Source organism: Passer montanus, unplaced genomic scaffold (genome assembly GCF_014805655.1).
Source record: "Passer montanus isolate IOZ18808 unplaced genomic scaffold, ASM1480565v1 scaffold30, whole genome shotgun sequence".
NCBI lineage: Eukaryota > Metazoa > Chordata > Aves > Passeriformes > Passeridae > Passer > Passer montanus.
Window position 1 is genome coordinate 5,571,056 of NW_024367708.1, and position 16,529 is coordinate 5,587,584.

At 39.0% G+C, this 16,529-nt stretch overlaps 1 protein-coding gene across 1 annotated transcript in view; it reads left to right on the forward strand.

Moving 5' to 3' along the window:
- Positions 1-4,108: 4,108 nt before the first annotated feature.
- UCHL3 (ubiquitin C-terminal hydrolase L3) overlaps positions 4,109-16,529 on the forward strand; it is a 43,178-nt gene continuing 30,757 nt past the window's right edge. Inside the window, exons 1-3 of the mRNA XM_039714636.1 lie at positions 4,109-4,325; positions 4,534-4,545; positions 14,181-14,309. Of these exons, the coding sequence (XP_039570570.1) occupies positions 4,284-4,325; positions 4,534-4,545; positions 14,181-14,309 (183 nt within the window). The 5' untranslated portion in view covers positions 4,109-4,283. The remainder of the gene's footprint in view (positions 4,326-4,533; positions 4,546-14,180; positions 14,310-16,529) is intronic.

Genomic DNA, 16,529 nt, shown 5'->3' on the forward strand with positions numbered 1-16,529 from the left:
CCCCCGCCCTCACGGAGCGGGAGGCGGGAGCGGCCGCGGGAGGGTGGGAAGGGAAGGGCCGGAGCGCCTCGGAGAGAGGCTCGCTGGGTTGGCGCAACACGGTGTTCGCTGAGAGTGGTTTGCTGACAGGGTTTTCGTGGTGGTCGTTGTCAAAGGCGCAGGTACGCAAAGCATAGAACCACAGAAGTGCTAAGGGTGTTGGAAGTGGCCCCAGAGATCATCCAGCACACCTCCCCCTGGACAGGTTGCCCCACCCAACCTGATCTCGAGCATTTAATGGATGGGATATGCACAACTTCTCTGGGCAACACATTCCAGTGCCTCAGCACGTTCACAGTGAAGAATTTCTTCCTAATATCTACCCTAAATTTCCCCACTTTCAGTTTGTACCCACCCATTCCCCCTGGACCTGTCTCTACATTTCCTGAGGAAAAGTCCCTCTCCGGCTTCCATGCATGTCCCCTTCAGACAGTGGAAGGTTGCCATGAGGTTTCCACCACTTTTTGTTCCCTGGACTGAACAGCTCCAGTTTCCTCAGCCTGTCTTTGCAGGGAGCTGAAGCCTGTCCTGTGTGCTTGTTCCACACAGGGTGACTTGGTGCCGAATGACCTTGCTTTGTGCAGCTGAACTGTGGAATCAGCCCAGACACCTTCAATAAACTGTGTGGTTTGGGGGCGACTTGTGCATTTACTTGTGCATTTACTTGTGTAGGTAAACTTCAGCTTTATGGGGAAATAACCACCTTTTGTAAAACTACAAACAGGACTGTGTTCAATAAGCATTTCATACTGATATTAATGAAGTTTGGACTAAGGCAACACTAACCCTTCAGCAGTTTCACTTGTCAAAACAATATTTTTACACTTCTCTAGTATCAGTTTTACTTTTGTTTTTAGCCTTTTAAATATATATAGAGAGAATGATGTTATAATCTCAGTAGATCTATTCTGAGACTGTGACAGTAGTAAATCATAACTCGTCCCACAGTAGTGCTGACTAAATCTATGTATTTTCAGCAAGTGTTAATGAAAGAATTGATGCCTATATGACTTTGATCTAAGTTACGAAGTGCTTATATAGCTTGAGGTAAACTTGTGTAGGTAAACTTCAGCTTTATGGGGAAATAACCACCTTTTGTAAAACTACAAACAGGACTGTGTTCAATAAGCATTTCATACTGATATTAATGAAGTTTGGACTAAGGCAACACTAACCCTTCAGCAGTTTCACTTGTCAAAACAATATTTTTACACTTCTCTAGTATCAGTTTTACTTTTGTTTTTAGCCTTTTAAATATATATAGAGAGAATGATGTTATAATCTCAGTAGATCTATTCTGAGACTGTGACAGTAGTAAATCATAACTCGTCCCACAGTAGTGCTGACTAAATCTATGTATTTTCAGCAAGTGTTAATGAAAGAATTGATGCCTATATGACTTTGATCTAAGTTACGAAGTGCTTATATAGCTTGAGTTATGAGATATCAATATAACTTGATATATCTATATAACCATAATCATTACTTTTTTATGTCTATATAACCTGAATTATAGCTTTTTTTTTACCATGTAATGCTAGCATATGGTTAACTAGTTGCTTGATGCTGAATAGACAAAAAAAAAAAGAAAAAACTCACTAAGTGGGTAGCTTTAGAGATTAATAAGTATAGTATTAATGAAAAAATTGGCTACTACAAAGCCAATTAGCCACAGAACAAAGAATTTAGGCCGGTTCAGACCAGACAGACCAAGGAACACCACAACTGTGCATGCTCCAAAGACAAAGCTGAAAAGTTAACAAAGCTGAAATGTGAAGAAGACCTTGGAAGCCTTCATCAAAGAACCCTGATGACCCCCAAACTGGGGAGACGCAAAAGAACGATCTAATAACCATGAGATCACGCTGTGTAAAATAGTTCTGGCGTGTATGTGATGATGTTGTAGTGACACAGTGACACTAAGCAACATTTACTGTATTGACCCCCAAACTGGGGAGACACAAGTGCAGTACAAAAGAACGATCTAATAACCATGAGATCACGCTGTGTAAAATAGTTCTGGCGTGTATGTGATGATGTTGTAGTGACACAGTGACACTAAGCAACATTTACTGTATAAATACACCACAGCACTTGACAAAGGGGGGTGAGTTAGGTGGAGAAAGCCCCCTCACCACCAGCTCTGCAACAAGCAAATACCTGCTCTATAGACATCAGTCTGTAGGGATTTATTTCCAGCCTATCTTTCAGGCATCAGAGTCTGTAATATATTTCAGGAAAAGACTAGTCACTATGGAACATGGTGAGTTTTTATGAGCTTTATACATTTATGACCTGTCTGATCTTGGCCTCTCCCTTCTAAAGTATCTAATTAAGTGTGCAAATTTTGAGTAGTCTCTGTTTTTACGACCTCATGGTTGTCAAAATACTGGCAAGGTATGCATCACTGAGATCTGTCTGATGCTGAGGACTAAACAATCTCTTTGTTCTTAACTTACCTAGCTCTAATACATACTTTGTTATCTAGAGAACTTTACATATTACTTTATATTACAATTTCATTAAGTCTCTCAGTAGAGCCCTTAGCACTATGACTAATATTCATTATGGTACTTTTCTTTCTTACTTTCTATCTCCAACATGTGGATATGGAGCTGAAGTTTAATATCCTGGTGGTTAGGTAATTACATAAAAATTTTCTGAAATTTTAAAATATTTTGGTTTTTTTTTTTCATTGGCAAATAAATATGCATTATTTTTTTAAATTTGGAACAGGAGGTGGTGAAATATGAATGGATTTTGGCTTGTCTGCCTATCTGTGGAAAAGAGGCTGACCCAAACCTGCCTACAATCTCTTTCCAAATAATTGCAGAGAGTGATAAGGTCCTCCCCAAGCATCCTTTTTTCTCCAGGTGAAGCAATCCCAGCTCCCTCAACTGTGCCTCACAGGATGTGCTCTCCAGACCCTTCACCAGCTTTGTTGCCCTTCTCTGGATTCGCTCCAGCACCTCAATGTCCCTCCTGAAGGGCAGATTCAGAATGGGCACAGTACTGGAGTGTGCCCTCACAAATGCCATTATGTGTTCCTTTATTTTCAGCCTTTCTGAAATAACTTGAAAGAAGGCATAACACTAAGTCTGGTATGTGTACATATATGTAATCACACTGTATATGGTATGCATGTATTAGAGTGTGCTTTTTCTTAGCCAAAAAGGCCAAGAAATGCCATGTTTAATGGTCCTGAGATGGGAAGTATGATGGGATTTGTAACTATAGAAGATTAATGTTTTTAACTGTGTTTAACACATCTTGCAGTAATTTTCAGCAAGACATATGGGGACTTCACCACCCTGCTACACTGAGGTCTTCTCAGGCCAGATGAAGATGGGGAGCAGGCGCTGATCTTTTCTCTCTGGCAGTCAGTGCTAGGATCTGAGGGAACGCCTGAAGTTGTGTCAGAGGAGGTTTAGGTTAGGTAACAGAAAAGGTTTCTTCATCCAGGGCGTGGTTGGGCACTGGAAGAAGCTCCCCAGGGACGTGGTCACAGCACCAGCCTGGCAGAGTTCTAGAATTCTGGACAATGCTCTCAGGCGCATGGTGTGACTCTTGGGGACGTCCTGTACAGGGCCGGCAGCTGGACTCCATGATCCTTGTGGGTCCTTTCCAGCTCAGACTATTCCGTGATTCTGTGCAGTGGGGGTTTACTGCCACTGCTGCTCAGCAGTTCCTCTGTTCCCTTTGTCCCGCCTCGTCCCGTGGCCTGCCCCGTCCCCCGCGAGTGTATTTCGCTGAGCGCTGCCCATGCCTTCCCGCCGCGGTTCAGCTCAGCCGCTGAGGCCGCTTCGGGCTCTCGGGCTGCCGGGGCGCTCCCGCGGCTCCGCCGTGCCCGGCTCCAGCCCCGCCGTGCCCCGGCACCGAGCGGCCGCGCCCCCCGGCGGCGGCGGCGCGGGAGAGGAACCTCCCGTTGCCCCGCTGGGAGAGTCCATTGCCGGGGGAGCCGAGAGGGCGGGGAGGGGGGAATCTCCCGGGCATCGCCGTCCGGAGCGCTCCTGGGACGGACGGCGGCCACTGCCGGCGCTCCGCCTCGGCCATCTGCGCGAAGCGGCGCGGCGGTGCGGGCGGGCGCCGGGCGGGTGTTTCCTCCTCCGGCCGCCCCCCCTGCGAGGCGCGGCGCGGTGACGCGGCCCCGGGTCAGGGCTGAGGCGCGGCAGCACCGTGAGGCGCTGTCAGAGCCGCGCTGAGAGGGTCCGCCCAGCTCCGCACCGGGATCCGCCGCCGCCGCCATGGAGCCCCATCGCTGGCTGCCCCTGGAGGCCAACCCCGACGTGAGTGCCCGGCCTGGGCAGTGGGGCGCTGCCCGCCCGCTGTGGGGTTGGCGGGAGGGTGGCGGAGGGGAGAGGGCAGAGGGCTCCGGGCCGCGCCGGACCGCATCGCCTCCTAAGGGGTGGCTGGTAGTGGTAGGGATGGAGGAAGGTGTTATTCCGTGGGTTCGACTGGGTCTTAACTACCTTCTGTTTTCTGCTTTCTTTTCAGGTCACGAATCAGGTGAGAAGCTTTTATTTGAGGTAACCTTTAGTCTTTGCAGCTTTGGGCCCGTCTCCTCTCGTTTTCGTGTAGTAAAGGCTCCGTCTTGTCCAAGGAGAGTGCCCCCTTCCTTCCCCACGCGTGTCTGCGCTCGGTCTCCTCATGTCGGACTGTACTGGAACCTCTCCCGTAAAGATAGTGTATGAAAGAAAAACGAACAGTAAAAAGAGAATAGTTATGGCCTGGCTATTACTGTAATGAAATCTCTGATATTTTTCAAGGTGGGTTTTAATTCATTAATTAGTGGTTAAAACATTAATTTATATATAACATGTGCCAGGTGTGGACCTGTACATGATGGCTTTGGGCACATGTATGGATCTGCTTGCATCGCTGTGTTGTAGTCTCATACTTATTTGGCTAACCATAAAAAAATAATGTAATTTTACTATATCTACACTTTTCTACTTATTAATGACACTGTGTGCATGATTGGTTGTTGCTGTTTTTGTTAGTGTGGTGGAACCCATGCTAGAGAAAGGAAGCTTGTTCTAGTACACAAAACAATGCTCCCACTAAATAAGCTCTGGCTGAAAGGGAATCACATATACTCTAACACTGCATGGTGTCCTCAGTGACAATTTTGGGCATGGCATTAATGGTCAGTTGTTGATTTCAGCAGGCCTGTTGGTAATGTTAAAGATGGTGTTTAAGCCAAAGGGCTCTGAAACTTCCAGCAGCAAAATTGTATTCTTAAAACTATGCTGTTGAAATATTTTGGAAACTGGAGAATTCTGTGTGTGAAGAACGTTTTGTTTGGGTTTTTTGTTGTTGTGGTTGCTCTAATATACAAACTACATCTGCAGGAGAGTGAAGGGTTATTTGATACTGGGTCATTTTGTGTGTTATAGTTTCCTGGAGCAAATAATTTACAGTATTCCTGCTGTGGAGTGATTTGAGAAGTCTATAATCTCAGTCTCTGAATTAAAATTGATGACCTTTCCTGGGAGCCCATCTTGAACACGTGCTATAATTTCCTCTTTTTAATTTTGAAATTCAGAGACTAAATTCCAGTTTGGAAGAAAACAAGTGAATAAATAACTAGTAAAAATTTCTAATTATCTGACTTTTTCTTCTGGCTTTCCAGATGGTGAGATGAGCTCATCATGGTACAAATTAAGATCACCTTTAAAGTAAAAATTGAGGAGGAGGAAATAGTGACATTCTTTCATCTGAAATATCTTGTATCCCTATGTGTTTATGTTGTATGGAGAAAATCTTAAAGGAATGCCAAATGTACAATTTTAAGTGTGTTTAAAATTCATCTCTTTTGCACATTGGTGATGGACGTAGCTGTTGTAGATGATCATGGATAATAGGAATTTGTACTCCACGAGGATTTTCTTGTTACTGTTTCTGTATAGAAAAGGTCACTTGAAACCAGTTAGGCTTCCTCCTTCACTACCAGTCTTGACTGAGCAGGATTGTTATTATCTAGACTGAGAGAAATATATTTAAAATAATAATAAACAGGTGGGTGTTGAATATGAATGCACCTTGCATTATTAATCATTGTTCTTTTAATCTCATCAGTACAGTGGTGAACTCTGTAGCAACAGGGCTGTTAGTCATAAGTTATTCATATCCTGCTTGTGTTTAAAACAACAATAATAGTAATTTGAAATTCTAATGAAGTAGGTAACTAATTTTTGGAAAATCCTGTTGAGTTAATTGCAAGGATGGACATTTCTTGTAGTACTCTGTGCTGTGCTCTGTAAAACATTCTAGAAGTCTTTAGCATTAAAAAACCCAATGGTCTGCCTCTGCAAACTGCAATATTCATGTCTGGTAGTCATTTAATACATGTATTTGGATAGACATCTAGCCAAGTGTTTCTTCTTGGGATTTGTTGTTTGTTATTTGACTTTTTTTAGTTGAGTCTTAGACTATCTCTTATGCATACTACTTTTGTGAGTGTTAAAATTATTGCTAGGTATGGTAGTGAAATCTTTAAAAAAAAAATTCCAGTGACCTGTAAGATGCATAGATTCTTACTGTTAGATTGTAATTGGAGCTATCATCAAGTGCTTATGCTGTTTTGTTTTTTTTACCAATAATTTTATTCCCCTTATAAACAGTAATTAGTAAGGAAGTGTACTAAATGCAGGTTCATTTGCTTTTAGTATGTTCTTACAATACTGTATCTTCTCTGGTTTTGAAATATAGGCTGTAAATGTAAGGCTTTCAGTCTTTGTGGTAGAAATTCAGATGCTAATGGAAAAAAAGGGTATTTCTCAGTCAGAGGTATGTGAAGTCTTTCAGAAATATCTCAGATTTCTCTGTGTAAAAGTGTTTCTATTATAATACAAGTCCAGAAATTTGTAAATCCTTAATCTGTACAGAACCTCTCTTTGTATAAAAATATCTCAGATTTCTCTATCTAAAAGTGTTTCTATTATAATAAAAAAGTCCAGAAATTTGTAAATCCTTAATCTGTACAGAACCTCTCTTTGTATATATGTGTTAAAATTATTTGAAGATTCAGAAACTGGCTGCTGAGGGTAAACAGGAATATTCTTTCTTAGCTTTAAAGATTTCCAGTGGCAGTGGAAATGTGCCACGTGTCTGTAGTGATGTTTTCAAGAGAGAAGACAGTCATTCAGTGCAGCACACAGTGCTGGTTGTAATGACTGAAGTCAAGAGTTAAATGTACCATACAATGCTATGTTATTGTCACAGAACTTTTTTTCTCCTTCACTTCTACAGTCTGACAGAGTGAATTGTTGTCTACCTCTGATACAGAAAGAGCTGATGATTCAGCATTTACAAAGCTCCATTTTGTGTGCAGTGATGACAGGGAATGGTTTCTTCTCTTTGACCTTCCTTTGCTGGGGGCCTGACATGACCATTGCTACCCTTCGTCCTGGGTATCTTATGGGATTTTCCTGAAAGAAAGCAAGAAAATTGTGTTTATCAATTACCATATATATGATGTTTGTGTATCTTGTTCCCAATTTCTTCTAAAAAAATTAAGACTGCATATAAATTTTTTGGAGTGAAGAGATCAGAACACAAGCTGATTGTTCTTTCTCATAATGTTGCTTCAGTCTGGCTTGCAACCCACAACTGATTGTCTAGGAAGTGTAGATAAACAAAAAGTATGGGTGGATATTTTTCTTGATGTCCCACCTTTTTTCGTTCTCTCTTCCCTTTCTTCATCTTAAACGTTCTAAGAAATATTCCTGCTTCCTGAATAAGATAACATTTCCACTCATGCCTTTGTTGGATCCAGATAAGGACAGAGTAATTGACTGCATGTGACTGTGACGCTCAAGCACTGGCTTCAGAGTTTGACTACTGAGTGTTGGCTGTGGCTTGAGTTTCTTTTGCCCCGTAGTGTTTAGTTACTGGTTCTTAGTTATCTTCAAGCATTATTTGTAGGCCTTTGATCCTACTTTTTGGGGCGGTTTGGGGTTTTGAGTTTTTAAAGCCATTAAGGTACTGAGAGTCAGCTGCGTAAAGAAAATTATTTTAGCTCACAAACACCATTGAGAGCTGTGACTTGAAAGTTACGGGGACGATAAAGCTCACAAAGCATAGGACAAATGGCAGAAACTGGATACAGGCAGTCTTTATCCATTTATGGAACACCTCACTTCAGGGTGTCAGGCAAATACAGAGAAGAATTAAGTATCTTGGAAGCAGGCCTTAGTCTTCCTAAAAGATCTTTTCATTGCCTGGACTCTGAAACTCTGTCCCACAAGCTTTCCGAAAGAAAAGCCGTAGTGATCAAAATAATTGAAAATCTGGTGTGCACAAATGAAGTGCATTGGGAGGCAGCACTCATAGATGAGGTACTGAGGTACTGTCTTAGTGTGAAAGGATGTTGATTGTGGAGAAACACAGATGTCCTTCTTAAATGCCTAGCTAAGCTTACTTTTTTTTTTTTCAGGTGAGGGAGTGGAGTTTAACTCTTTTGTGGTTAAAAGAGTTAAAAAGCAGAGTGAAAAATAGTGGAGATAGTGTACATGCTTGGAAAACAGCCTTAGAAAGTTGAAAACCAGGATTTAGCTTGTGTCTTTTTTGTGAAAACAATATCCCAGAAAACCTTTCACAGAACTAGCAAAGGGGGAATGTTGAGCCTGTGATGCTGCATAACAAAGAATAAGCACATGGATAAATATGAAGGAATTGTAGGTGACCACTGTGAGAGCACTTCGTGAATGGCTTCTTCTAGGTTAAAATATCTCCAACTGTGTAGCCATCTTACGGAGTTTAAATAGGTAAATATGTTGCACAGGGAAAATTGTCACTTGCTTTGGGGTTTAGAGTAGTATTTATATGAATAGTTGAAAGATTGCCTTAGCTCAGTCTTCGTATGTTCTTCAGTAACTGAAAGCTATGAAAAACATGTATTTCACTCCTCTACATGAATTTGCCTCTTCTAGTCCTTCTTACGATAATTTTTGCTCAGTTTCTTTGTTTTTGTTACAAGGAAACCCTTACTGTCTTGAAGACAAAGGAGAAAACAGGTGACATTTATTTGTGCCTTTTACATTGTCTTGCTGCACTGAAATGCTTTTTCCCACTTTGACATTTTCCTTGCTTAAAGGACCAACAGAGTCAGTAGAATCCAGTGGTTGTTTCAGTAGACTGTAAAAAAAGAAATGTGTATAACAGCTTATTTAGAAGAGTAGATTGATACAGCTCATTTCTGTTATGAGTAACTTTTTAGATCATGCAAACAGGTCTGTTAAATGTTTTTCACAGAATAACACAGTATTCTTGTTTGAATCAGTGTCTCAGTATCAACACCTCAGAACACTGCTGGAAGCATTTTAAAGCTCTTGCTCACTGGTTTCAAAGGAAGCCTGGGTCAGCTGGTGCATCCACATTTCTGAGTGCTTTTTTTGCATTGCTCTCTGTGAGATGCCCTGGTTGAATACGTACAGCAGTGCCTGGATGTACTGAGTGTTAAGTTTGAAAACTGCTTTATGGGTTTGTGAAAATATGTACCTCTCATTTTGAAGAACAGCAGCACTAACTGTGAGTCAGTGTTGCTCTTCTAGACACCATAAAGTAGTGAACACAACTGGAAGGATAAGAATTTTGGGGATATAAGTTTTCTCATGTTTTTGAAAAAAAAAATTGAGATGGGCTGTATTCTTTGACCTTTATTATGGTGTCCCAAAGTACAGAACCTGAGGATATTAAAGAATTGTAATAAATTTTGATTTTCCCAAGGAAGTATATTATAATGGGTCATCTCTTGTTTGAACAAGATCATACTGTGGCCATTCGAAGTGAGGAGTAGTTGGTAAAGAAGAATAATGCAGCTTATGTAAGTTCCAGCTATCTCTATGCTCCTGGTGTGCTTTTTGACCTGCTGTACAGAACTAAAGTTTTTACAGCTGCTACATATGACTGAAATGATGCTGTCTCTAAAATGTACTGAAAAATTATTCCTTTGTTTTAATTCCATAAACATCATGAGGAAAGAATGAAGAAATATATCCTTATAATGCTCCAACAGTTAAATATTGTTTGCGTGGTTCCCTTATTTCTAGAAAGGGATTTCACTTCTCAAATAGACTTGGTTTTGTTACATGCTTCTAGAAATGATGTGTAAAGTATTAAAAGCATGTTGTGCATTTGTATTTTAATACAGATTAATAAGAATTGGATACTTTAAGAAATGAATAATTTTCCTTTTCTTGATGATTATTCAATCAGTTACATTTTACACAATGTCTTACTACAATTAAGGGGAAAAATGCTTTCAATTCAATAAAGTGCCAAAAATTCTTGTGCTTTAATGAAAAAGTTAGACAGTATTGATTGTCTTAATTGGTTTATTTATATGTTGTCCTTTCAGTTTCCTAAAGCCATAAGAACACTTCATTTTTGCAGAGGAAATTCTCAACTGTGGTTTTGTTGTGATATAGAGATGCTTTAATGCATTCACCAGAAGTACAATAAAATGTAGCGATGTGGGTGTTTGGTTTATATTTGTGCTTAGAAGAGGATGGCAACAGTTGGTTCTTCTCACAAAAGCTCTCTTGACTTCTGCATCTGAGAGTCTGGAAATGTTTGTGCATTTTGCCAGTTTTATGTTTTCATGGTTCCAACTTTTATATAAATACTGCAGTAAAACGTGGAAAAATCGAGGTCTTGAGTATAATGCCTTAGTATTTAAAATGTGATGTTCCTAACTATTTGCAGAAGCTGTGCAACTTTAGTTGCACTTAAATGTCAAGTTCCTATTTTGTTTCAGTTTTTGTCCTCACTTTGTTTTTACCTGCAAGTAACTGAGTAGAAAAGCACAATGGCTGCTTAGACAGTATTTCAATTGTGCATTTACTACATAACTTTATAATAAATTTCACCCTTATCTTGTGTTATCCCTCTTACCCTTTCTGCACGTCCATAAACCTGATAGATCAAATCTTCCTACTGACTCTGTAACTCTGTTGGCAGAAGTAGGATTCTAAACTCATATTAAAGATAACTGCTCTGTGCTTTTTTTCAGTTAGTAGGCTGAAGCAGTGGTATCAGCAATGAAAATAGAATAGCTTGTACCACATGCTGCGTAGGTAGAGTGCCTAGAAGTGCCTATTGTAATGTTTTTGCTATTAACCAACATTTAGACATACAGATTTACAATTTATGATCATTTAGAATGGAATGAGATAGGCTGGAAGGGGCTTTTCAGTTCTGCAGACCAACCATACTCTGTTCAAAGCAAGTTGCTCAGCGACCTGTCAAGTTCTGAATTTCTCAAGACAAACTCCACAGTCTCCTGGACAGTTTGTGCTAGTGTTTTACTATATTTATTATTTTAAAATTTATTTTTACGTGCCTTCCTTATCATGTTATATTTCCCTGTGTTTCAGCCTCTTGTTTCTCACTGTTTTACTCTGCGCAGCTGAGATGAGTCTGTATCCATCTTCTCTTTGCTCTCCCTTAGCTAGTTATAAACAGTAGTAGTCAGGTGAGAAAGCAGGGCCTTCTGGAATACTGGGACAAAAAGGACAAATTCATAGGAAGTGCAGATACAGTTGAGGGGTGTAAAGTAGTTTCTAAAATGGCTTTTTGTCTACTAGCTAGCTGGACCAGTGAAAAACCAGAAAGTATTTTTCAGCAAGGTCTTTTAAGACAAGAAGAAAAGAGACAACCAAAACTGTGACAACAATCTGTAAAAATAAAGTTGTGAAAAAGTGAATACTAAATACAGAGGTGTGTGGGGTTTTGTGCTGCTGCTGCTGTTCTTCCTGAGCTCCTCTAAGACTTCTGTAATCTAGCCAAGAATTTTTATTTTTTTTCTTTTATAAGGTGAAAGCTTCAAGACCTATAAATTAAGAATTGTCAGCAGTGTGATAAGTAGCGTCTGAGAAAAAGATTGTGATACTCTCTTCTGCACATCCAGAGAAATATGAAGCTGCTATTTTATGTTATCTTGCATACATAGTATCAATAAATTAAGAGAAAGTGAACAGCTGAAAATGAGTGAGCCCTCATAGAACCCTAACTGTTCTTTAACAGTAGGTATTTGTAGAATAACATTGCTTGGATAATCCGTAAATAATTGGAAAGGAAAACAGTAGAGATCTCTCACCTTTTTAGACAGTTACATTGTCTAAAAAGCATACCGAACTTCCTGCTGTCCTAAAACAGGAATTACTTTGTCTTCCCATCCAGCCATCTATTGTTTATCTGTTACCCATCTGTCACTCTCTCTTACACAGGGACTTAGACATTCTCTAAAAAGCATACTGAACTTCCTGCTGTCCTAAAACAGTCTTGTCCTAAGACAAGACTTTGTCTTCCTATCCAGCCATCTATTGTTTATCTGTTACCCATCTGTCACTCTCTCTTACACAGGGACTTACTTTGCACAGTTTTTACAATCTAGTTAATAATTTTCAGAAGAATATTTCTATCTTTTTTTCCAGGCCTGAGTTAAACCCTCTTGATGCATATAAGAGATACTTTCTGTGCCTATTTTGAATCTGTCCTTAGTATTTTATTTTTGGTTTATGATTCTACAGTGAAGTTGTTAGGCGGGTTGTGTGTTAAGATCACTGCTTGCTGTACTGAGCCTATGCTCTTGCTGTTCTCTGTAGTGCTGACCATCATTTTTCATTGTCACTCTCATTGTTTACTAGAAGTTAAAATTTCTCAGATTGTAAAGTTTCTAGGTGGTATGGTAGCATGAATAATGAAAGGTGCACTGCATCAATGGAGTTTTATTCTGTTAAATTCTTAATTCAGGAGTTCGAGTATACCATTCTGGGGTTTAGTTAGCATTTTGTTGACTTTGGGTTTAAAGGGGTTGGTTTTATTTTTGTTAGTTGGTTGTTTGGTTGCTTGGTGATTTTTTTTTCCCCAGTGGTGTAGAAAAGGACAAGAGACTCTAAACCACTTATTTGTGCAGTAATTTAATGGGATTCTTTGTAATTGTCCTTTCTGGTTTGTGGGGTATTTTTTTATTTTTGGTTGCTTGTACCCTTATTTCATGGAATATTGCAAAATATCAAGTGATATTGGAATGGGTTTTTTTTTCAGTTGTGTTACTTTTCTTGCAATAAAAATGGTAGATTAATTGCTGGCTTAATAAGAGAAGTACTGGAAGTACTTATCTTATTAATTAATATTTTAATACACCCATACATGTAGTCTCTTCTCTTTGCTTTTTTAATTTTTTTTTGGCTATTCACAAAGCAGTAATTATCTTCACAATATAGAAGGTTAGAATAGAAGTTCAAAATCCATTGTCTTCTGTTTCATGAGTTACTAAATGCTTAACATTTCCCCTTTTCCTCATGTTCCTTCAAAGATCTGTATATGCCACAGTGTATAATTAGTTTTTGCATATAATTGTGAATGGTCACTGTGTGTGCATAGTAACAACAGTTCCTGAAATCAGTTAGGTTCTTCCAGACCGACAGTGAAAAGATTTCAAATTATCTTTGACCATCTCTGTGGTTATTAATTCTGCAGCTGTTGTTGTGATGCCTAGTTTACTTGAGTGAAGAATATCCAATTAAAAAGTGAGCATCCAGTCTTCAAAATATATTACTCTGTCATAGTTTGAAGGGATTTTTCTTATAAAAGCCACACTTAGTAAAGTGTGTATCTTGTGTGGTTTTGCTCCTAACGTCTTTTTGCTTGTAGGAGCTCCCATATGAGCCCTGGTGCCAGCTATTCTGAAGTCATGGAGTCTAATAATACCCTATGGAGTCAAATAATGCCATAAGTTTGTTCATATGAGCTCTGACTGATGGCTCTGATGATTTCTAATTAACATGAATATTCAGTAGAAGTAGAAAGTAGATTCACGAAATCTTCTGTTTTGTGACAGAACACTTTTTAAATGGTTGAAGTCCTTTGATGCTTCAGTACATTGTGCTGGGAGTGTTTCCACTTCCCTTCCATAAATACTATTTACATGCATAAAACATGGGGGTTTATGTGTGTTTGTGTGTGATTTATTCAGCTTTATTTATTAAAACATTTATCTCTTTTAGTCTCCTTAAATTTTAGAAAGCATGGGTTGTTTTAATGTGTGTCACATTGTGGATATTCTGTTATGCTTCTGAAAAGATAGGTGTTTGAGTGTTCTTGTTTAATATTATGTGGGTTTTTTTCTTTTCCAGTTCCTGAAACAGTTGGGTATACATCCTGACTGGCAATTTGTAGATGTTTATGGTATGGAACCAGAACTGCTTAGCATGGTGCCAAGACCTGTATGTGCAGTACTACTTCTCTTTCCAATAACAGAAAAGGTAAATGTTTATTTAATAATCAGTTAATTGCTTTTGTCGTAAGTGAAATGGGAATGAAAGCTTAAATCTTGTACTTTGGTGTCATACTAGAATACAGACAAGACTCAAGCTTTATTTGAGGTACTTCTTCATTAAAAATAACACAAAAAATGCTTCACAAAAAACCTTGCATGTATATTTCTGATTTCTTTTCAAATCAGAATGGGAAAAGCTAATGTAGAAGCTCAGAGAAATACGCCCCACTTTTCTATTACAGGCAATTTAAGGTATTTTTTGTAATAAGCACTGTGAAATGGCGCAATTTGCTAATTTTAGCAGAAAGCTCCAGTAGCATAAGGAAAATGAGAACTAAGGTGTAGGACAATATGCAACTCCTTTTTGAGTTTTTGTCCTGTTACACTGACAATCCTTCAGATTTCAATCCACTTTCAGTTCAGTCATCAGTATTGATGTGGCTTTCACTTCTTGGACAGAAGATGAAAGACAATTTCCACTCCATGTTTCACTATGTTGGACTTAAATCTTCAATGTGCTTATTTTGTGTCATCACCTGTTTTTATGTAGTGTGATTCGTATTGATCTTTCAATTTATAACAGTAGTACATGATTGTGATAAGGTCAGCAAAAAAGGTTGAAGTGAATCTGTCCACAATTCATTCTTTTAATATGTCTCTCAAAAATAATATGTAGCATATCAGGACAAATCACTTAGTTATTGAAGCTTAACTTCTAAACGCAAGGTGTTTAAATAGACAAAAGTAACAGGTCAGTCTTCCTACACATTATGTTCTGTAAACCTCTGCATTCTCAGTTTTTCCAAAATAGCTATGCAGGCAGTTCTTTTCCAGCTTGATTTCAGTTACCTTGATAGTTTTGAGCTTAATCAAACTTTCAACTCACCTGTCCTCAGGAAATGTCCTTTCTGTCACCTTTGAGGCATTTTTTTCTGTGTTCTGTCATTTCTGTCTGGCTGTTTGAGGTACAGGTCTGACTGTCACTTTTCTTTTGACTCCCTGCTTGTGCAAACCTTTTTTTGGATCATGCTATGGGAGCATCATCCCATAGGAAAGAACCTTGCTCTTGTTCCAGAAGTTGTATCTGATTTCATCCTAAAGAAACAAGACAAACAAAACCAGAGAAACAACATTTGCTCTGTTGCATCAGTCAGTCAAATCTGAGCACCAGCCAAGTGTTCAGCGTGTTAATCCTTCTGAAACATCAGGGACACAAGTGTTTCCATCAATTCTTTAGCCTGGCTGTGTGAACGGTGAATGTTTCAAGGGAGCTCCCAATGTTCTGAAGCTTTTGTTGGTCACTGTGAACTCCACAAGACCCTTCAGCATTATTTTGCATTTCTAGAGTAGTTTTTCCCTCCTCAGCTCCCCTTTCAAAATGGCCTGTGAAATTACATGTTTATTTAATTTATGATTTATTTGTTTCTTGGCTGTGTCTACATTTATGAAAGTGCCTATCAATTTTGCTGCCTTTGTAAACACATGTCTGTCTGTTCTTCTGTCTGGAAGTTTAGTGGCTTTGTGGTTCATGTATATCAGTTTCCTAGAACTTGCTTTTAGGGAAAGCTACTCTTCTTAGCGTTTAGATAATTTTAGGATTGTTGTACACTTTAAAGGTCAATGGTTTTCTTAGGCTGTATAGCATGTTGTAGACAACGTGAATATTGTGGGTGTTGGCATTTTGGGCCTAATGTATGAATAGATCCAAACTAATCTAAATTATGGGATATAGCTTAGGTTAGGAGGAATCTGTTGGGATGATCTGGTCTATCCCTTTCTCAAAATTGTATTTTTGGTATTCTCAGCACTTGTATATTTATTTTTTTCTGTGGATTTTATTTTGGTTGGGAGGAAATGAATGGCAGCTGTATTGTTCACCGCTCTAAATCTGAAATTTTTGTCCAATTTAATTCTATGAAATTTTTATCTCAATTAAGGCTATTTTTGTTAGCTTGTAGATAAACCTAATTAAAATGGTTTATAATGCTCTTGCTATTACTTAGCCTATTCAGAACATTGAGACAACCTACAAAAGTGGAATATGATGCTGGAAATTTTTTGGTTTTGTTTGTCACTGTCAGTACAGAGAGCCCAAGGGAAATTTCTCAGGAGTTTGCAGGAAGGGTTCCTTGGTAACATTTTGCATACTTACTTCACTTTCATCATACTTATATAAAAAGCCCATCTACTTCATAATTTTTTTTTT